This window comes from Rhinatrema bivittatum, chromosome 2 (genome assembly GCF_901001135.1).
Source record: "Rhinatrema bivittatum chromosome 2, aRhiBiv1.1, whole genome shotgun sequence".
In the NCBI taxonomy this organism is placed as follows: domain Eukaryota; kingdom Metazoa; phylum Chordata; class Amphibia; order Gymnophiona; family Rhinatrematidae; genus Rhinatrema; species Rhinatrema bivittatum.
The window spans coordinates 172,505,107-172,528,737 of record NC_042616.1 but is presented as its reverse complement, the minus strand read 5'-3'; the positions used below and the strand labels follow the sequence as shown (position 1 = coordinate 172,528,737).

At 42.5% G+C, this 23,631-nt stretch overlaps 1 protein-coding gene across 1 annotated transcript in view; it reads left to right on the top strand.

Annotated features, from left to right (window-relative positions):
• The window catches only part of CALCR (calcitonin receptor), a 493,707-nt gene that overhangs the window by 351,821 nt on the left and 118,255 nt on the right, over positions 1-23,631 (top strand). Inside the window, exon 10 of the mRNA XM_029587050.1 lies at positions 20,792-21,010. Coding sequence (XP_029442910.1) covers positions 20,792-21,010 — 219 coding nt within the window. The remainder of the gene's footprint in view (positions 1-20,791; positions 21,011-23,631) is intronic.

Below are 23,631 nucleotides of genomic sequence, written 5' to 3'. Positions count from 1 at the left end.
ATATCTCTGCAGGCGACAGCAGCTTAGCTTCTGCCCAAGAGGCCGATTGTGCTCTGGTAGAATGAGCCGTGACCTGTAGAGGCGGTGGTTTACCCGCCTCTACGTAGGCTGCCTTGATAACTTCTTTAATCCAGCGGGTGATGGTCGGCCGTGAGGCCGCTTCCCCTTGCTTCTTCCCGCTGTGCAGGACGAACAAGTGGTCAGTCTTTCGTACTGCTTCTGACATTTCCAGGTATCTGGACAGCAGTCTGCCGATGTCGAGATGACGTAGTATTCGACCTTCTTCCGATTTCTTCAAACCTTCCATGGTAGGCAAGGTTATGGTTTGGTTGAGGTGAAAGTGTGAAACCACCTTGGGTAAAAAGGATGGAACTGTGCGAAGATGGATAGCCTCTGGAGTGATTCTGAGAAATGGATCACGACAGGACAGAGCTTGTAGCTCTGAGATGCGGCGTGCTGAACATACGGCCAGCAAGAACACCATCCTCAAGGTTAACAAATGGAGAGACAGGCCTCGATATGCATTGTGAGACCAGGCCTGGCAGATCTTCTTTCCGAAAGAAGCATCTCATGGTCCGATATGGTTCTATCTCCGAGGGAAGTTCACCCTCCTCGGGGGGCTCCTCATGTTCCTCGGAGCAATCCGAATCCCCATAATCGGGGCTGTCGGGTGGAGCGTGGCCGCGCCTAGGTCTCAAGGGTCCAGGGGCCGGATCAACCAGGACGGAAAGACCCATACGAGGAGCAGACTGCATCTGGACAAAGGCGTGAATTCCCTTAAATAATTCCACCCAGGAAAGCGAAGCCGGATCTGGCCGCAGGGGTACCAGGTCTCTCGGGTTCCCTGGCTGCTCGCCACAGCCTGCCAAGTCCGGTGTGGTCCCTGAGGAACCGCTGGGCTGGGACCGGTCTTGTCCTGGAACTCCCATGGCTTCCTCACATTGGGCACATAGGGAGTCTGCTTCCTCGCTCTGTGTGGCTCTGAGGTTGCATGCTGAGCAGAGGCTTAGAGCGTTCATGCCTGATTCTGGAGGTGCCGGCTCTGCGGACGCATGGGCTCTCTTATGCTCCATTCGACTGAAATGCGGTGTCGCCCAACGATGTGCGCCTAACACGTGCGCTGAACAGCATGCGCCTAGATCGAGCGTCTTATAAACGTGCGCCTATAACGGGCGGCTTTATAAGCGTGCGCCTATAACGGGCGTCTTATAAATGTGCACCTATAAACGGGTGTCTCATAAATGTGCGCCTATAACGGGCGTCTTATAAATGTGCGCCTATAAACGGGCGTCTTAGAAAGTGCACGTATCCTAGTAGCATGTGCTAACAACGTGCGCCTATCGCGTGCGCTAACAACGTGCGCCTATCGCGTGCGCTTAGCAAGCAACGTGCGCTGAATTGGAGAAGATGAGTAGGCAGGCAAAATGGCGACCTAGGCGGGCTGCCTCGTAGGCAGGCCCAGTTAGTCCACACTTCCTCGGAGACCAAGTAAAGATGTACGCCTTACCTTGTCTTCGGCGCTTCCCGGCTGCGACCCGGACGGTCTCCGGCTGCGGGGGGGAGAGGGGAATACCTTCAACGCCGTGCTTAAGGAAGTGCACCCGCTGCCTCTAGGCCGCGCCCGAGCCGTTCTCACTCGGGGGCTGGGTCCCTGCCGCGAACCGGCCACCGGACCGAGGCTCTTACCTCCGAGGGACCACGGACGTCAGCTCAAAAAACTCAACTGGGTGAGTGACCGCCTGGTATCACCACAGGAGTGCAGGGCTCGTCGTCAGTAGGTTTCTTCTATGAATTTAGTCGTTAGAATTTGGAAACACGCTCAGCGAGCGTGGGGTAGCTCCAAACTGATTTGGAGACGGAAATTATTAATTTGCTACACTTCCTGTGGGGGTATATGTACCCGTGCTGACGTCAGATCCGTCTCCAACTGCTAGCACGAGCACACTATACCCATTTGTTTTGAGTCCATCTGCTACACGCTAGGAAAGCTTTGTTTACAATTAGCATTGGAAAACATTCTTCCTGCAGTACCTGAAAGGTAAACTTATTGGTTAGATATTACATAGCATATATTTCAAAGGTATTCATGTGGAAAACTTAAGTATCCAAAGAATTAAACCATAAGCAATGGGACAAGGATTGGCTACAATTTTCCACTCCTCTTTATAGAGTTGCTTGTGGGGCATCTTTCCAAATCTTGAATTGGAATAATTGGATGGCAATACTGCTCGTTCTTTCTCCATCTTCATTAATATCCTTCATGGCATCTCTGAGTTAGAGGTCCAGGCTCTTGAAAACTATCAAAATAGAACACTCCTACACATTTTACTGGCTTAGTGAAAACATGTCACATTAAGTTTGTGATTATGTACTGGAATCTGGAAAGAATAATATGATTAGTGCAAGGAGGAATTCTCAGTGTAGTTAACCGGTCAGCTCCTGAAAAGAAAAGATCAGTTTTCAAAGAAAATTGGGTTGTACACGTAATCCTTGTGCAGGTTAAGCATATTTTCAGAAGGTCCAAAGTATACCTGTGCTTACCATTTTATATATTCTTCTAGGCAAGAAAAAAAGGAGTGTTCAGTGGATGGGATTGGGATTCAGAAATATGTGCACAAGTAAATACAATATTTTGTAAGCAGTGCACACGCAACTTACATGCATGAATTTACACCTGCTATCTGAGTCACAGAAATGAAATTTTACTTGTGCTTTGTGGATTTTAGATGGGGTGGTCTGGGTTAAATGGTGGAGGGTCTAAATGAACTGGTGGAGGTCTCAGTGTGAATTAGTTGACGTGTCAGCAAACTGGTGATAAAAAAATATATGTGCACAAGTATTTTCATAAGCAGTGTATGCACATAGTTTTAAAATACCTGCTCTGTATATAAACTGAGGTTTATTACATGTACAGGTTACAATTGTTTTCAACATAAAATATATACATGTACTTTTATAAAATAGGTGCACAAATTAATTGGATCCCTGATTTTAAAAGCATGCATACTGACATATACGTGTGCACTTTTGGGGCACAGAAACAATATTTTATAATCTGTGTGTCTGCTGCCACACAGTTTGTAAAATACAGCCTTAAATTTAGAAGTACTGAGTTATGCATGCATGTGCCGATTGATGTATAATATTGACAATCACCCTCAAAATGTCAAAGCGTTGTATAGACACTAATGCAAATAAAAACAAAAATGGATTGAGCAAGATATTTTATATTTTTCAATATTCTTTGGTAATTTTGCACTTTTTTCAATATTTTTCATTTTTATGTATTTTTCTGACTTTTGTACATTTTTTCCAAAACCAAAACCATGCTTCACTGAATGTAAGGTTCTGAATTTGACTTAATGATGTCTTGTGATCTTCTTGCCCTCTTGAGCAAGCAGATCAATCATTGTTTTAAGAAGTTAATAAGAAAAACTAGAATTCCAGAGGCCAATATCCATAGGATGCAGATCCCTTTATGGCTTGATCTATCTAGAACAAAAATGTTCTCTGAAATCCTTCAAGATGGAAAACTCCTCTTAGAATTATTTAATCCTATCAAGAACCAACAGAAAACAAGGTACCTGGAACCAAACACCTGCAAAAAAAAGCCTAAACAACGCAAAGGACAATAAGCAGAAACAAGGCAGTTATTGAATTAGTTTCCTTACTCATGAAATACTAACTCCCCTTTTACTATTTGTCACCTCTTTTGGTTCTCTCAATCGTAAGATCCTCTTTGGATCCCATGAAAATTTCACTATGCCTGGAAATCTTAAGGACTCTGACCTTGAGACTCAACCACATTCCAAGGACATAAGACTGGATGAAAGAGAACACAAGGCAAAGCGAGATCATATATTTTGTTCAATTCACTTCTTTACTACTACTGCTATTGCTACAATTTATTATTTTGAAAGTGCTACTAGGCATATGCAGCACCATACAGATATACATAAGAGACGGTCCCTGATCCAAAGAACTTATATTCTATTTAAAATAAATATACATGACAAAGCAAAGTCTGTGGGAAGAGTAAATATTGTATTGAAGTGTTTAGGATTTAAAAGCAGCCTCAAAAAATTGAGATTTTAGACTGGACTTGAATATGGCCTGAGAGAAAGCATTAAACCAAGCAACAACAAGGGCGAACAGTCCAACCAAAAATAATCAATGAAGAATCCAACAAGGAAGGAGAACAGAATTGTTAATGTCCTTTATAACCGTGAAGCTTCTGTTAACTACATTAGTACGCTGACACATTTGCCTGACATACAATAAAAAAGTTATAAAGGACATTAACAATTCTGTTGACCTTCCTTGTTGGATTCTTCAGAGAGAAAGCATAACATTATGAATCAGCAAAATGGAAAACCAAAGTGAAGAGTTGGTGGTAGAGGAGAAGGGCAAAGACAACAGCAACATGCCAAATGAATTGTGTTCCTGAGGTAAGACATAGGGAGAAAAAGGAGAAGATAGGTAATGAGGAGCTGCAGAGTAAATACATTTGTAGGCAAGTTAAGAGAAGCTTAAACTGTATGCAGAAGTGAATAGGTACCTAATGTAGCAACTTGAGAAGAGGGGTTACATGATCGTAGCAACATAGTAATTTATTATTTATTTATTTAAAATTCATTCTATTGCACTGCTTCCTAATATCTGTCCCATACAGACAGAGATAGTCTTCAGTGGAACACATGACCTGGTGCAAGGAATTACTGTGGTGGGCCACTAAGCAATAGCAATCATAATGCAATCAAATTTTCCATATTCATTGGAGAGAAGACATTAAGTAAAACTACTTCTGTAGCATATAACTTTAAAAAGGAAATATGTGATAAAATGAGGAAATTAGATACAAACTAAATGGAGCAGTTGCAAAGGTTAGAAGTTTACATGACATGTGGATATTGTTTAAAAAATACTATTTTGGAAGCCCATATAAAATATATTCCATGCATTAAGAAAGGTTGAAGCAAAGACCAAAAGACTGACAGAATGAATTAATTGTGAGGTAAAGAAGGCAGTTAAAACTAAAAGGACATCATTCAAAAACTGGAAAGCTGACCCAAATGGTAAAAATAGGAAAGAGGATAAGCCCTGGCAAGTTTATATAAAACAGTAATAAGACAGGTCATGAGAGAATTTGAGAAGCTTGCCAGTGAGGCAAAAACGAATAACTTTTCAAATGTATTTGAAGCCTGTAAGAAAGTCATTGTGTCACTAGATGACAAAGGGACAAAAGGGGTGCTCAGGGAGGACAAGGATATAGCAGGAAAACTGAATGAATTCTTTGTCTCTGTCTTTATTGAAGAGGATGTTGAGAACATATCCACACCTAAAACATTATGTAATGATGGAAATTAGAAGCAAATAAAACTAGTATCTGTGACAATGGAGGGTATAATAGATCAGATTGACAAACTAAAAAGTAACAAATCACCAGGATCGTGTGGCATCCACCACTCCCACGTTCTAAAAGAACTAAAATATGAAATTGCTAACCTGCCTCAGGTAATCTGTAATCTATAATTTCAAACAACCATTATACCTAGAGCCTGGAAGGTGACCTATGTAATGCCAAGTTTTAAAAAAAGGCTCCAGGGGTGATCCAGGAAACTACAGATCTCTGAGCCTGATGTCAGTGCCTCACAAAATACTAGAAGCTATTCTTAAAAACAAAATCACTGGCCATTTAGATAGACATGGCTTAATGAGAGAGAGACATCATGTTTTTAGCAAAAGAAAGTCTTGTCTTACAAATCTTTTATATTTTTTGGATGTAATTAAACATTGAGCCAGTTGATATTTGGATGTAGATAAGTTGAGCCAGTTGATATATAGTATTTAGATTTTCAGAACATATTTGACAAAGTTCCCTATGAAATACTCCTCAGGAAATTTAAAATCATGGAATAGGAGGCAATGTCGTAAGTGTGGATTTTTAAATGGTTAAATGATAGGAAACAGAGGGCATGATGAAATGTTCAGTTTTCTAAATGGAGAAAAGTGGAGTATCACAATGATTGGTACTGTCCTGCGATGTTTAACATATTCATAAATGATCTGGAAATGGGAAAAACAAGTGAGGTGATCAAATTTGCCTATAACACAGCATTATTGAAAATGGATTGCAATGTACTGCAGAGGGACCTTGTGAGACTAGGATACTGGGTTACTGACTGGCTGATGAAATTTAAAGTGGAAAATTCAAAGTGGTGTACATAGGCAAAAATAATCCTAATTACAGGTACACAATGTTGGGTTTTGTATTAAGCATCACACCCTGGAAAAAGACCATGGAATCTTTGTGTACAATATGTTGAAACCATTGGCTCAGTGCATGGTGGTAGTCATAGAAGCAGATAAAATGTTAAGAAGGATCTGAAAAGGAATGAAGAATAAAATGGAAAATATTATATCTGTGCTGTGTTGAGTCATGGTGTGACTGCACCTTGAGTATTGTGTGTAGTTCTGGTTACTTCCCATCTGAAAAAAGTCACAATGGAAGTAGAAAAGGTGCAGAGAAAGGTAACAAAAATGAGGGGATAGAATGGCTCTTCTGTGATGAGAGGCTATTCTGACTGGGGCTCTTCAACTTGGAAAAGAGATGGCTGAAGAGAACAAAATAAAAGTTTATTAATTCATGAGTGGGGTGGAAGGGGTAAATAAAGGATAGATACTTACCCTTTCAAAAATACTAAATCAAGGAGACATGCCATGAAGCTAGCAACCAGAAGGTTTAAATCAAATAGTAGAAAGCATTTTTTCATTCAGCACACAAACATTCTGTGGAATCTGTTGTCAGAGGACATGGACAATGCAGCTAGCATTGCGGAGTTTAAAAGTTCCTAGAGGAAAAGTCCATAACAAATTATTAGCCAGATTGACTAAGGAATGCCATTGCTATCCCTAGGAGTGAGTAACAGAAGACAGATCTGTTTTAGGGGATCTGCTAGGTACTTGCAACCTGGATTGGCTCTTGGTGAAGACAGGATCCCGGGCTTGATGGATTTTGATTTGACCCAGCAAGACATTTTTTATGTTTGTGCGAGGAAAGATAAGTCTTGCAGCTGAAGTCTGAATATATTGCAGTAGAGAACAATAGTTCAGTGGAAGGCCTGTGAATAGCAAGTCAGGAGGAGATAAGAGAGTGGATGAACATTTGGTAGCATGCTCAGAAAGGAAAAGGACACATTTTACAAATGTTAAGAGAGCAAGAAATGACACACTTTAGCAGTAATTTGGCTGTGCATAGAGAAGGAAAGAGAGGCATCAAAGATGACCCTGAGGTGATGGGCTGAGGGAAAACACCATCCATAAAAACAGAAAAGGAAGGAAGAGTGAAATCAGTTGGGGGGATAAAGAGAAGTCTCATCTTATCCATGTTAATCGGGACTTCTATGTAGAGACTTAGATCTAGGAGTCATTTGCATTAAAGCAGTACTGAAAGCCATGGAAGGAGATCAGAGCACCAATGGGAGAAGTGTAGAGAAATGAGAAAAGAGCATAGTACAGGGTCCATAGACACACTGACCGACTGTATAGTAGAATAGTGGTGGAGGAAGAACTATTAGAGGATACAGTAAAAATACAATGGGAAAGTAAAGACATCTCTTACTTGGAGTGTCAGGGAATACTAAACACTCCTACCATTTTTGACGTCACACATTCAACATCTGTGAAGATTCTGATGTATATATTAAGAGTCACTCTGCTGACATCCTTACATTTTGAATACATTTCTTCTGGCCCTGGCAACTTATTAATTTTCATATTATCTAATGTTTCTTTACCCATTTCTGGGTTATACAAATTTGATTCTGCTGAATGTTACTTGTTCTTTTGTACTCCTGTTGATCTAGCATCCTGTAGTGCAGGGGTCGGGAACCTTTTTGGCTGAGAGAGCCATGAACGCCACATATTTTAAAATGTAATTCAGTGAGAGCCATACTAACTACAACCCCCTACCCTGACTCCCCCAAGACCTACCAAATTAATTTACTACAACCCCCTACTCTCCTGATGCCCCCAAGACCTGCCAAATTAATTTACTACAACCCCCCCATCCTCCTAACCCCCCCTCAAGACCTGCCAAAAGTCCCTGGTGGTCCAGCGGGGGTCCAGGACTCGCAGACAAATCTTTAATAAAAATGTAAAAATCTAACAAAACCCCCCACCCTCCTGACTCCCCCCAAGACCTCCAAAATTAATTTACTACAACCCCCCACCCTCCTGATACCCCCCAAGACCTAAAAAATTAATTTACTACAACCCCCCACCCTCCTGACCCCCCCAAGACCTGCCAAAAGTCCCTGGTGGTCCAGCGGGGGTTCGGGAGCGATCTCCTGGACTTGGGCTATCGGCTGCCAGTAGTCAAAATGGCGCCGACGGCCCTTTGCCCTCACTATGTCACTGGGGTCGACCAATGGTGGCGGTAGCCCCTGTGACATAGTAAGGGCAAAGGGCCGTCTACACTATTTTGATTACTGGCAGCCGACGGCCCTTTGCCCTTACTATGTCACAGGGGCTACCGCCGCCATTGGTCGACCCCAGTGACATAGTGAGGGCAAAGGGCCGTCGGTGCCATTTTGACTACTGGCAGCCGACAGCCCAAGTCCAGGAGATCGCTCCCGGACCGCTCCTGGACCCTCCGCTGGACCACCAGGGACTTTTGGCAGGTCTTGGGGGGGTCAGGAGGGTGGGGGTTGTAGTAAATTAATTTTGGAGGTCTTGGGGGGGGGCGCCAGGAAGGTGGGGGATTTTGTTAGATTTTTACTTTTTTATTAAAGATTTGTCTGCGAGCCAGATGCAGCCATCAAAAGAGCCATATCTGGCTCCCGAGCCATAGGTTCCTGACCCCTGCTGTAGTGGCTGCTCCACTATAGAAATGGAAGAAAATCTTTTTAGTATAAGTGCTTTATCCTTATGGCAGGTTACTGTTTCCTGTTTTATTGACAAAAGAACCTATAGTATTCTTTATGAACTTTTATGAACAACACAAAAGTGAAAATACAAATTAGGCAGCATCTAACTACTAATGGCCTGATTTATAAAGATTTGTTGCCATAGGCAGAGAATGCAAGAAAATCCTTAGAGACTCATGCCCTAAGTACGTCTACTTACTTCATATTCCCTCGTTATCCCTATGTCTACCCTAAAAATAAAGAACACATCAGTTATGGACTCAATTGAACAAATAAAGAGAACTAGGTGGCATTTATCCAGCTAAAAGTGCTGCTGACTATCCTGCTAAATCTATCTGCACAAATTTAGTATGGATAGATTTAAGATAGGTATTTATGCAGAGTAGTTCATGCAAATTTAGCTAAGTAGAGCTCAATATCTTGCAACTTAATTCAGTTTAAAAAGCCCTTCTCATAATATCCTGATCCAACTCAGCACTTTCTTACCTTGCTACCTAAGTCAACTAGATTTAATAGCAGTTTATGGATTTCTTCGCAAGGAACATTTCCAAATCATATTTAAACACAGCTACGCTAACTCCCTTAATCACATCCTCTGGCAATCAATTCCAGAACTTAATTGTGTGTTGAGTAAAAAATAATTCTCTGATTTTTTTTAAATGAGCTACTTGCTAATTTCATGGAGTGCCCCCTAGTCCCTGTGTTATCTGAAAAAGTAAATAACTGAGTCCCATTTACTCATTCTAGTACTCTCATGATTTTATAGATGTCTATCATGTTCCTTTTCAACCGTCTTTTCTCCAAGCTAAATAACCCTAACCTCTTTAGTCTTTCCTCACAGGGGAGCCGTTTCAACTCCTTTATCACTTTGGTTGTTCTTCTCTGAATCTTTTCCAGTGCGACTATTAGGGATGTAAATCGTTTATCTGATGATTGAAAATATCGTCAGATATCGGGGGGGGGGGGTCCCTGATAGTGATAGGAAACCCCACAATTAATTTAGTGGGTTTTCTTATCATTATGGGGGGGGGCGGGAAGAAAGGACACAACCTAAAAACACAACCTGACCCTTTAAAATGAGTTTGTTAGTATCCCTCCACCCTCCAGACCCCCCAAAAATTTTTTAAATACCTGGTGGTCCAGCGGGGGTCCCAGGAGCATTCTCCCGTGCTCGGGCTGTCGGCTGCCACTAATCAAAATGGCGCCGATGGCCCTTTGCTCTTACCATGTGACAGGGGCTATTGGTGCCATTGGTCGGCCCCTGTCACATGGTAGGTGCACTGGATGGCCCGCGCTATTTTTAAAGATGGTGCCGGCTGTCCATTGCTCCTACCATGTGACAGGGACCGGCCAATGGCACGGATACCCTGTCACATGCTAAGGGCAAAGGGTCATCGGCGCCATTTTGTTTACTGGCAGCTGATGGCCCGAGCGTGGGAGAATGCTCCCAGGACCCCTGCTGGACCACCAGGTATTTAAAAAGGGGTCCGGAGGGTGGGGGGATACTAACAAACTCATTTTAAAGAGTCGGCTGTATTTTTTGGTTATCGACTCGGGCGCAGCCGATAAAAAAAAAATCCGATCGGACTGCCAGATAAAAATTTCACGATGTGAATCGGAACCGGAATCCGAACCGATACCGGTTCCAATTCACATCTCTAGCAACTATATCTTTTTTGAGATGCGGTGACCAGAATTGCACATAGTACTCAAGGTGCTGTCTCACCATGGAGTGATACAGAGGATTTATGACATTCTTCATTTTATTCACCATTCCCTTCCTAATAATTCCTAATATTCTATTTGCTTTTTCTGATTGCTGCAGAACTCTAAGATGAGGTTTCAATGTATTGACAACTATGATGCCCAGATCTTTTTCCTGGGTGGTAGCTCCTAATCTGGAACTTAACATTGTGTAACTACAACATGGATTATTTTTCCCTATGTGCATCACTTTGCACTTGTCCACATTAACTTTCATCTGCCATTTGGATGCCCACTCTTCCAGTCTTGCAAAGTCTTCCTGAAATATATTGAAATCCACGTATGTTTTAGTAACACTAAATAATTTTGTGTCATCTGCAAATTTGATCACCTTGCTTATTGTTCCAATCTCCAGATTATTTATAAATATATTAAATAGCATTGGTCCCAGTACAGATCCCCAAGGCACTCCACTGTTTACCTTTCTCCACCGAAAAAACTGACATTTAATCCTACTTTTTGCCAGCTTGCAATCCACAGAAGGACATTGCCTCCTATCTTTTGACGTTATAATTTTCTTAAGAGTCTCTCATGGGGGAGTTTGTCAAACACCTTATGAAAATCCAAATTATACTAAATCTACTGGCTCACCTATATCCACGTTTATTAACTTTCAAAAAAATGTAGCAGATTTCCCTTGGGTAAATCTATGCTGGCTGTGTCCCATTCACTATTCTATATACATATTCTAAGATTTTGCTCTTTTGAATAATTTCCACAGTCTTTTTGGGCACTGAAATCAGACTCACTTGTCTACAGTTTCTCAGATCACCCCTGGAGCCCTTTTTAAATAGTGGGATTACATTGCTGCCCTCCAGTCTTCAGGAACAATGAATGATTTTGATTGGCTACAAATTACTAGTAATAGATCTGAAATTTCATTTTGAGTTCTTTCACAATCCTGGGGTATACCATCTGTTCCAGTTGATTTTCTACTCTTCAGTTTGTCAATCTGGCCTACTACATCTTCCAGGTTTAGCGTGATTTGGTTCAATTCATCTGAATCATCAAACTTGAAAACCATTTCTGGAATGGGTATCTGCCTAACATCCTCATTAGTAAGCACTGAAGCAAATAATTCATTTAGTCATTCCACAATGGCCTTATCTTCCCTATGTGACCTTGCAGGAGGCATGGCTTGGACAACACAAGGCTGAAGACAAGGCTGGCAGGCAGGACAGTCAAGACTGGAGACAAGGCAAGGCTGGCTAGAAGGCAGGACAGGGCAAGGTTGGATACTAATCAGGACTTGAAACTAGACAAGACATAGATAAGGCAAGGCAAGGACATGGCTCTGATAGATGCAGACTGGACATATTACTTGGGACAGACAGGACAAGACCAATAAAGCAGACTAGGGCAGGATTTGGACAAGACAGACAAAGATGACAAGGTACAAAGAACATGCAAGCCCAAAGACAACGTCAATAGATGAAGTAGGCCTGAAGGCCTCAAGGCAAGATACAAGAGAGAATTGGCCTGAAGGCCTCTAATCAAGAAACAAGGCAAGATAGCCCCGAAGGCAGCAAGGCAAGAAGCAAGAAGGCACGAGGGCCCACAAAACAAGGCAAGGAACTAAGCTAGAATGCCCGAAGGCCACAAGGCAAGGCAAGAATGAGGGTCAGGTCATAGAGCCAAGTGAGACACCAATGAAAGACAAGGAGAAACAGTCAAAACTGGTTTACAGAGGGCTGAGGCTGAGGAGTGGAATGGGCAGAGAGCAGGAGAGCTTGACAAGGCTATAGGTGAGGCTTACTGAGGGCCTCTTCTAGTGGGGAGGCATCATTACAGGAGTCCAGAAGGTAGGATAAGGCTGCATACCAGGCAAAATCCTAACACCAATTTCACCTTGCCTTTTACCCATGCCAGCAATCGTTTTGCCTCACTTTTACTTTTTTAAATATGTAGAATACATTTGGACTGCACTTCTAAAATGGTATTTTTAAACAATGTCCACACATGTTGCACACTCTTAACTTTGTAGCTGCACCTTTCATTTTTTTCTATTTTTCTCATTGTATCAGTCTCCCTTTTGAAAGTTTAGTGCTAGAGCTGTAGATTTACTTATTGTCCTCCCTTCAGTCATTAAGTCAAATTTGATCATATTATGAACACTATTGCTAAGTGGCCTCACCACTATTACCTCTTGCACCAAATCCTGCATTCCACTAAGAACTAGATCTAAAATGGCTCCCTCTCTCATCAGTTCCTGAAAAAATTGCTCTATGAAACAGTCATGTATTCCATCCAGGAACTTTACATCTCTAGCAAGTCCTGATATTCATTTACCCAGTCAATATTGGGGTAATTTAAATCTAAAACAACAAAGTGGAAACCAAAATGATATATTAATCTTAGCCTTGAAGGTGTCCGCAAGCCTGACGTTGTGTAACTTCAACAGTAATCAACAGAAGACCGGTTGGTTACTGTTGAAGTTACACAATGTCAGGCTTGCGGACACCTTCAAGGCTAAGATTAATATATCATTTTGGTTTCCACTTTGTTGTTTTTGATTTAACTTTTGTGGTTAACCACTGACTCCCTTTGATCAAGCTGGGTAATTTAAATCTCCCATTATTGCTGTGCTGCCAAATTGATTAACTTCTCTAACTTCTCTTAGCATTTCATCGCCCATCTGATAATTTTGGTGAGGTGGATGATAGAATACCCTATCGCTATACTCTTCCCCAACACACATGGGATTTCTACCCATAAAGATTCTTCTATGCATTTAGTCTCCTCAAGATCTTTATCCTGTTGGATTCTATGCCAGCCTAGATATAAAGTGCCACCTCTCCATTACGTTGATCTACCCTATTCCTGTGATATAAGTTGGGTAAATATTTTAATTATGACTCCTATATGTTCAATTTTCCCATTTAGAATTTTCAAAAACTGGTCCTGGTGCTTAAACAAGTACTTACCATGACACAATGATGTTCTACCCATGAGGACACATTCAAAAACACGTCAGCCTTGTCTTTTGGACCAGAACATTTATTGGTCTCGCTGCTGCCATAACAGCAATTAGGCAATGACTTACACCATGTTATCACAGTGTCTTAAAGAATCCCAAATGTTACCATGAAGATGGTACAAGTGGTTAAAAGGGTCTTTCCCCATTTCACACTGCATACCACAAGTGATACTGGTAATAAGGTGTGGATTACAATGAAGGGTAACCTGTATCAGAAGATTAAAAAGGGAGATTTCCTTTTGGGTTGACCTGGATTTGTCTATATGAATGATTTTTTTTGGTTTATGAATACATTAGGAGACATTGAGCTTCATGGAGTAGAATCATTGCAAACTAGAATTGCAAAATCTGATTGAGAAAGAATGACTAACTCTAAATTCTAGAGATGTGCACTATACTTTTAAAAAAATTTGTTTCATGTTATTGGTGGGTGGGATTTTGTCTTGGTTTTTTTTTTTGTTTCATGTCAATTTTAGTGCACACCATTTATATTTACCACACTGGTGGCATAGAAACCACTAGAGATTGCTCCAGCCTCTCTTTGGACCCTTTTATTGCAGGTAAGCTGTTGGAAACCTAGAGGAGGTCTGGGGAGGTTTGGGAGTGGGTGTTTGGAGAGAGCCAGGGGAGAGAGGGGGATGGCATGAAATTTAATTAAAAATGGCAACTGAGATGTGAAGCAATGCAAAATAAAACAAAAAAATTTTAAATTTCCTGTTTTTCTTCTGTTTTATTTCCAAAATTGCATAGAAAATATCATTGACATCACCTTTGTCATTTCAAATGACAGCACATAACAACTAAGTTCTGTCTAATCAGAACTTTCATCTGCCAGCTCAATAAGCAGTTGGGTGAATGTCTATGGAAGTAAAACTGCTATCTGCTCTTTACTATCTGACTACTGGCTCCTTCCAAAGAATGGCAGGAAGCAAAACTGGAATCTATCAACCCTTTGTCTCCATATTTGTCCACTCCTTTATGGATAATCTGATTGCCTCCATGGTTGATTACATTCACTACCTATGCCCTCAAGTAGAGCTGTAGGAGCTGCAAAAGTGCTTCATTAACATAGACACAATCACAATGAGGAAGTAAGATATTGATTGCATTCATGTGGGCTTGGCTTTTCCTAAGGTCCAGGTAGTTATTCTCCATAATGTAAGTATTAAACAGTCTGAACATGGAAATTAAAATCTTCTGTGATTATTGATTGCTGGTAATGGATGTGGTGTACACGTTTTCTAGGGCCCGCTATGATGTCTATATATTGAGGAAGAGCTCCCATATTAGTTCATGTGGGTATGATCATTCTTCAGGACAGTGTTATATTGAAAAAGTATGAAAGTGAATTAGTTGTTGTGTGTAATGACGGAGTGTGGAATGAGAAGTGAGTCTTGATAGTGATATAGTGTCCTTTTGTGTTTATAGGTGATAAAGACTATCATCTCTTACACTGGCTGTTAATGTCCCTCCTGTACTCAGCTACTGACTCCAAAGAGTGCTATAATACTGTCCATTGGTCCATCAGGATGTATTTGTCCTCTTTAAAAAAAATCACTTATTTTATTTGAACTATGCTGAAGGCTTTCTGTCCTTGCCTTATTTGAAACTGTGCAAAGTATAGATGATATGTTGCATGCGTAACAACATGTGTGCCTGCCATCATCTGCCTTTGCCAGTGAAAGTTCCTGTGGAGGCTGAAATAGAGACTCTATGGGATACAGAAAAGGAAGTGAAACCTGCAGGTGCTGTGACTGCATCACAGAGAGGTTGCATTATGAGTGACTCATTCAGCTAAATCCTAACAGGTAAGTATGAAAATATATGAAAAGTAGATGTGGCATCCTTAGCTGATTTGTGAGTGAAGTAAGCATGCTTGTGTGTATGTTAAAGTTGTACAATTTTAAATGTGCTGCCCTGTGTTGTTTTGTGTTTCAGATCATGGATTTTTTCAGGCTGAGGATGCTTCTGCTCTGTGAAATAGATGATGTTAACTTTCCATATCACCTTACTCTCTAGTGCTAGGTTTCTCTTCACAATACATTTCTGAGCTGTTAAGGAATTCTATCCTAGGAGGAGTGAAGTGGGGAATAAACCTTCAGAATACTAAAAATTAGGCATGGATTGTTCATTTATCTATATTGCTTTTGATCTCTACTGCAACCATTCCCTCTCCATTATTACTGTAAAATGAAAGTTGTGGCCTCCCTGAAAGGGAGGGTGGAACAGAGCCACAGATGACCCCCACTTAACACAGCAATGAAGGATGATCTGTAGGGGTGTGCAGGGGTAAACATTTTGTTTTGTTTTTTAATTTTGTTATTGGGGTATATTTTTTCCACAAATTTCATTTTGTTTAATATTTATTTCATTTTCTTTAGATTTCAAAAACAAAAACATTTTTTTTAAAAATACCCCAAAAATGCAATATAAAAAAAAGAAATGGGGCCTCCTGAGGCCACCCATCCTTCTCACCTGCAAAAATGCTGGGGCCAAGATCTTCCCCAGCCCCCACTTACTTGGTCTAGGGAGGATCTGCTGAGGAGGCCTAGGCTCAGGCCAAAGATTCAGCCTTGCACAGGACTAGGTTGCATTAGGTTGTCGCAAACTCAGCCTAAGCCTTAGGCAAAGCTCAGGCTTTGAAGCCTGGTCCCAATGCTGGGCACTAGGCCTGAAGCCAGCCCAGGCCTGATGCCAGGTCCCAATGCCTGGACCATCGCCTAGTCCAGGGCCTGGGTCCAGGCCCATCTCCAGGACCCAACTCAGAGGCTTAGGCTGAGCCCTGGCATTGGGACCCGGCCTCTGGTTTGAGCCCTAGCATCAGAAATGGGCCCATGTCTTGGCTGGAGTTGGGACTTGGTCTTCAGGTCAGGCCCCAGCATCAGGGCTAGTCCCAGGCCTTGGTCAAGGGCCAGGCATCAGGACTCAGCCTTCAGGTTGGGCTGGCACATCAGATCAGGTAAGTGCAAAATTTTGGGTGCCTGGGTCTTTGCTCGGTTCTTGGCCGAGGTCCTGACATTGGGCCAGGGTCCAGGCTGAGACCCTGATGTCGCACTCAGGCATAGGCCATGGCCCCTGCATCAAGCTGCAGACTATGCCTAGGTGAGACATTGGCCTTAGGCCTAGGTCTAGGCCATGTCACTGGAGTCACACTCAGTCATCTGCCAGGGCCTCTGCTTTGGGCTTTGGTCTAAACCCTCCCAGTATTATCTAACCATCATCCATGTTTTACAATCCTGATGACTGGCAATATCAGGACATGGCAAAGTACACAAATTGTATGAGAAAATATTAGTCTTCATGTTTATTATACACAACATGTGAGCCTTGCCACTCCTATGTAACATTGTCTTTAACTTATTTCTGATATGACTGTTTTTCCTCAATTAAGATTGATTTATTTCTATATTTATTTTAATCTTCCTTTCTCCTCATTGCTACCTAAGGAGAAGAGTCACAAAAAGAACATAACAGCCATTCTGTCACTTGAACATGTGTTTCGGGCAAACACCACACAATTTTTTACTTGCATCCAGACACAAAACTACTCAATCAATAAATATGACTAAAGATGACCAGCCAGTAAAATAACTCTTCTGCAACATTCAGAGCCCCCTATCATCCTGGTGAACTCATATTTAGTATTCTTAGACAGTTAAATAGTAGCTCCATCAAGTCAGCTCAGAAGTGTCAGTGTTTTATTTTCAAATGACATTGTTGCTTTCATTCCTCCAATATATCCATCATCCCTATCCTTTACATGCGTGACGAGGTATTATTTATGCTAGGCCTGTTATATATATTAGGGACGTGAATCATTTTTTGACGATTTAAAATATCGTCCGATATATTTTAAATCGTCAAAAATCGTTAGAGGCGATATTTAATAGGAATTCCCCTGATTTATCATCAAAAATCGTAAATCGGGGGAAGGGGGAGGGGAAGGGGGAGGGCGGGAAAACCGGCACACTAAAACAACCCTAAAACCCACCCCGACCCTTTAAAAAAATCCCCCACCCTCCCGAACCCCCCCAAAATGCCTTAAATTACCTGGGGTCCAGTGGGGGGGTCCCGGTGTGATCTTTTACTCTCGGGCCTCCGGTGCGTTGTAGAAATGGCGTCGGCGCTACCTTTGCCCTGTCATATGACAGGGCAAAGGTAGCACCGGCGCCAATTTGTTTTTTGTCCCCCGACGTGAGGAGCGTAGGAGATCGCTCCCGGACCCCCGCTGGACCCCCAGGGACTTTTTGCCAGCTTGGGGGGGCCTCCTGACCCCCACAAGACTTGCCAAAAGTCCAGCGGGGGTCCGGGAGCGACCTCCTGCACTCGAATCGTTTTGCCGTACAAAATGGCGCCGGCCATACGGTGTATGGCCGGCGCCATTTTGTACGGCAAAACGATTCGAGTGCAGGAGGTCGCTCCCGGACCTCCTGCACTCGAATACGCCATACGCCGGCCATACGGCACCGGCCATATGCCGAATGGCCGGCGCCATTTTGTACGGCAAAACGATTCGAGTGCAGGAGGTCGCTCCCGGACCCCCGCTGGACTTTTGGCAAGTCTTGTGGGGGTCAGGAGGCCCCCCCAAGCTGGCCAAAAGTCCCTGGGGGTCCAGCGGGGGTCCGGGAGCGATCTCCTACGCTCCTGACGTCGGGGGACAAAAAACAAAATGGCGCCGGCACTACTTCTACAACGCACCGGAAGCCCGAGAGTAAAAGATCACACCGGGACCCCCCCTCTGGACCCCAGGTAATTTAAAGCATTTTGGGGGGTTCGGGAGGGTGGGGGATTTATTTTAAAGGGTCGGGGTGGGTTTTAGGGATGTTTTAGTGTGCCGGTTTTCCCGCCCTCCCCCAATTTACAATTTACACGATATTTAAAAAAACAAAACCGCGACGATCCGATTCCCTCCCCCCCCAGCCGAAATCAATCGTTAAGACGATCGATCACACTATTCACATCTCTAATATATATTTACATCAGTCTATCTGAAAAAAAAATTCTTGCCTCTGAAGATCAATATATTTTCCCAGTGTGAGTATATTTGCCCAACATTGAACTAACAAGGCAGCCAATGTTTACTTTTAGAAAGTATTCCAATAATGCAAGAAAGAAGAAGTTTGATATTATCATCACATTCATTTTTACCTGACAGACAAGCTTTTGAATTAATGAACTCCTTGGGGTAGATTTTCAAACCGCGCGATTTGGCGTACTTTTGCTGGCGCATCACGCGCAAGCAAAAGTACGCGGGAGTTTAGTAGATACGCGCGTAGCCGCTAAAATCCTGGATCGGCGCGCGCAAGGCTATCAATTCCATATAGCCAGCGTGCGCCGAGCCGCGCAGCCTACCCCCGTTCCCTCCGAGGCCGCTCCGAAATCGGAGCAGCCTCGGAGGGAACTTTCTTTTGCCCTCCCCTCACCTTCCCCTCCCTTCCCCTACCTAACCCACCCACCCGGCCCTGTCTAAACCCCCCCCTTACCTTTGTCGGGGGATTTACGCCTCCCGGAGGGAGACGTAAATCCCCGCGCGCCAGCGGGCCGCTAGCGCGCCGGGACGCGACCTGGGGGCGGGTCCGGAGGGCGCGGCTACGCCCCCGGCCCGCCCCAGGCCGTAGCCACGCCCCCGGCCCGCCCCGGAATGCTCCCGACACGCCTCGAAAATGCCGCGCGGTTCGGGCCCGCCCCCGACACGCCCCCTTCAGAAAACCCCGGGACTTACGCGAGTCCCGGGGCTCTGCGCATGCCGGTAGGCCTATGTAAAATAGGCTCACCGGCGCGCAGGGCCCTGCTCGCCTAAATCCGCCCGGATTTGGGCGGATTTAGGCGAGCAGGGCTCTTAAAATCCGCCCCCTTGTGTCTATTAACTAAGCAAATCATTGGTCATACAGTATTGCCTGAAAGAGTATGAAGCACAGTTACAAATTTAAGGGCCCACATTTCTGTAAAGTCTACAGGCACATTTTACCCATGCACTTTGCGCTAGTTGTCAAAGTGAAAGTACGTACCTACTTTTATTTTCAAAATTGCCCATGGCAAAGTATCTGCAGACATTTGCACCTGCTTTTTCTGTGGTTGCTTTTCCCATGGAAAATAGTACATGTAGATCTGAGAATAAAATCTATGCATCTATTAGGGATGTGAATCGGTACCAGACTCGTTTCCAGTATTGATTTCGGGTAAAAACAGTGGGAAATCTTTGTTCCCGTTTTAATTGGCTGTGTCGTGCCGAAAAAAAAAAAACCACCCCGACCTTTTAAATTTAATCCTTTCATATCCCCCACCTCCTGACCCCTCCCGCCCCCAAATTTTTTAAGTACCCTGGTGGTCCAGCGGGGGTCCCGGGAGCGATCTCCCATGCTCGGGCCGTTGGCTGCCACTAATCAAAATAGCGCCGATGGCCCTTTGCCCTTAGCATGTGACAGGGTATCCGTGCCATTGGCCAGCCCCTGTCACATGGTAGGAGCACTGGATCCAGGGCCATCGGCGCCATTTTGGGGTGGGGGATGCGAAAGGATTAAATTTAAAGGGTCGGGGTGGGTTTGGGGTTTATTTTTATGTTCCCTTTCTTCCCACCCACCCCCCGCCACCCCAAAACGATAAGAGAACACCACAAAAAATTTTGTGGGGTTTTCCTATCGGGTTTGGGGGCCCCCCCAAATTCTGACGAGTTTGAAAACATCAGAAAAACGATTCACATCCCTAATGCATATTAGTTCCCTCCACTAACTTAAACACAGCCTGGGTCTGCCACCTCCCATTGTAGCTAAAAGTATGCACACTGTAGAACAATGCACATGCTTTCAGCTAGGTAGAGGTTAGACAAGTGTCAGATAGTGCTTTTCCCTGGGGAAATCTGTATTTACCTGAATAAATGTTCTCCCCTTGTGTCTTAAATATCTCAAAAATTTAAACTGCTTGACCATCAAATTTTATTTGTAAGGAGGTATATAGCAATTGTAAATACATCAAAGACTGTTTTGAGCACCTGAGTTATTTTTCTCAGTGAGTAGTCTAATGACAATCACAATTTGCTTTTATTTAATTGCTTTCCTAATATATGGTGTATGCGTGAATGTGAAAACTTTACCGACAAAAAACAAAAAGCCTTTGCTTCTTACAGGTCAACTTGTTCTTCTTGCTCAACATTGTACGAGTTCTGGTGACAAAGTTAAGAGATACTCATCGAGCGGAGTCCAACATGTACATGAAAGCTGTCAGAGCCACTTTAATCCTCGTTCCCTTACTCGGAATTCAGTTTGTCATCATTCCCTGGAGGCCAGAATATCGACTTGCTGGAGAAATATATGACTACATCATGCATATATTAATGCATTACCAGGTATACGTAGAGTTGTTTTTGCCTGTTAAACATACAATTACAAATACAAATTAGAGAATATAATAGATTGAGTTCAATCATTAAAACATTTGAACTTGATAAGAAACATGAATATTATCTTATCATCACTGAGTTTGTAGAAACATGAAATCATTATAACATGCCAAAATACAGCAATAGTTTAAAAAAAACCTGTTTTTTCCTAAACTGCAAAAAAAAGAAGTGAAATTTCATATGGCTCTGGAGGCATAATATATTGCCATGATTACAAATAAATTTAGCTTCTTCTGTTTGTTTTACTTTCATGATAATGTATTGCTAACATATTTTTTAAAAATTTTGTTTTCAGAATGCATTTTCTATCATTACATTTTTCTGTATAATTTTTGAAGCTATCATTACAAAGTGTGCTTTTTTGTCTCACATATTCATTGTTCTTTAACAATAATGATATACAGATGCTTTCAGATTACTAACTGCTAACATATCTAAACAGGCACTCTGGGTATGCTCCCATTCAGTTTTTCAGACCTATTCTTGTTGATCACTGTTTTATGACTAAGATAAACTGCACCTAAGCAAACATTTAGATTCAGTGGAAGCTATTAGCAATTGGGAATATGCATTCATGTGAAACAAATGGAAAAAGCCTAACAAATGAGCCCATGGGTGTTTCATTTTTGGTCCCCTGAAATGAACAGAGGGGTCCCACAAATGGAATGAATAATCTTTGTCTCACTATTCATGTTTCCTATTTATTTCTATGGCCCATTGCAATCTATAGCTCTGCTCTAAGTAAATTATCAGGTATAGGTAATTTAGCAACCAGCTCTTAACCTGTGTGATCTTACTGTCTTGTCAGAGCCAAGGTAGGACAAGAGCCAGAGGATAAACATGGTAAAGAATCTTTTTTTCTAGCCTATAGCTGTTATCTAAATCAAATGATGCTGACTGTAAAATCTGAACAGGTGCAAGAAGCTGTATATTTACTTTCTAGACTATGGTAGAGAAGGACATTCTATTAGAAGCTTTTTTTTTGTTGCAGTGATCTCACACATTCACTGTGCCAGAAAGAGAAACGGTGAACGGCTACTGATTTTGATTGTTTTCTTCACTGGGGAGGGTCAGTGCAAAATTTGCAGTTGCAGCAGTGCTAGTGATTTTTTGACTCTGTCTAGAAACCAGTGAGGTGAGAAGTGCATACTCAGAGACTAAAGAGAAGAGTCTTACTTGGCTGCCAGTCCTTTTTGTCTGTTAGTGTTTAACATTTTTCTTGCACATGGATTTAGTCAGTACTAGTGTACATAGCACAGCATACATACACTGTGTGTGTGTTTGTGTGATAGACAGTTCTCCATACAGTGAGTGGTATTATGGGCATATAGTTACAGTATTATTTATAATATCCAAACCTCCTGTATGCAGGGCACTTCAACAAATTCCATCATGTCAGGAAAATAGAGGGCAGGGATGTTGGCACGATTGTCAGCTTTATCAGGGGCAACAATAAAAAATAGTCCTGCATCTAAATTTAAAAGGGTATTTTTTAGGTCCAGAATGGCAGGAGAGAAAGGCAACACAATCTAGAAGAAATTGAAATTTGGAGAGCATATGCCACCGCCAACTGTTCCTCTTTTTCCTTGTTTTGGAGCAGGTGGGAGGCTCATCCAAGCCTGGTAGCAGCAAGGCAGGGGCACAGAGACAGGAAAATACAACAGCCAAATCTGGCTGCATATTCTTCTTTACATTGGTTACTACTTCTGAGGCAATGGAGGCAGTATTTTCAACAACTGATTCTGAGGAAGAATTTGTCTGGAATTATAAGAACTTGAGGAGCTAGTAGCTGAAATAAAATTGGGAGGATTAGTAAGCAGCATCTTAGCCTCCAGTTCAATGATGAGGAAGATAGGTAATGATACTGATGATGAGAGAAACCTACTGAAAGAGCAGGCAAAGCAATTAGAAAGCATAAGCAATACCCTTGGCATTTTTCCTCTAGGTCCACCCTCTACCTCAATTTCTGTGCAAGCATCAATTTCCACCATTGTAGATAATGGATTGCAAAAGAAATCCCTGATCTTGAGGTAATTTAAAATGAAAGAGGACCAATGTTTTCTCAGTATATTCACTGCAGGAAGGATATCACTTGAGAGAAGCAGGTAGAGCATCTAACAAATGCTGGTATTCAACATCATTTGAAGAAGCAACACCTGCTAGCATTAGCATCAAGGAAGGATAGTAGTTCTAGCCTAAGGACCCCTGTGACTACTCCAAGTAAAATTCTGAGGAAAGGGGTTGAAAAAGGGAAGATTTTTCCCCAAACTAATGCCAAGGACCCTTCCACCAGTCATCTGGCAGAACAGCAATCCCTAGCCATGGGTCCAAAGCGACAAACTACCGTAGAGGAAATGGGGCTGTGTTCCATAGCACTGTTCTTGGACAAGAGGCAGGTAAACATCTAAAACAGTAATGAGCAACAGAGAAATGATTGCCATGCATGACCAGCCCCTGCAAGTAGTAGAGAATATGGACTTTAAGTGTCTGCTGCACCTCTTAGCTCCCAATCACAAAGTGTCCTCCAGGACAACATTTAATAGGCAGTTTATCCCCCTCCCTGTAAA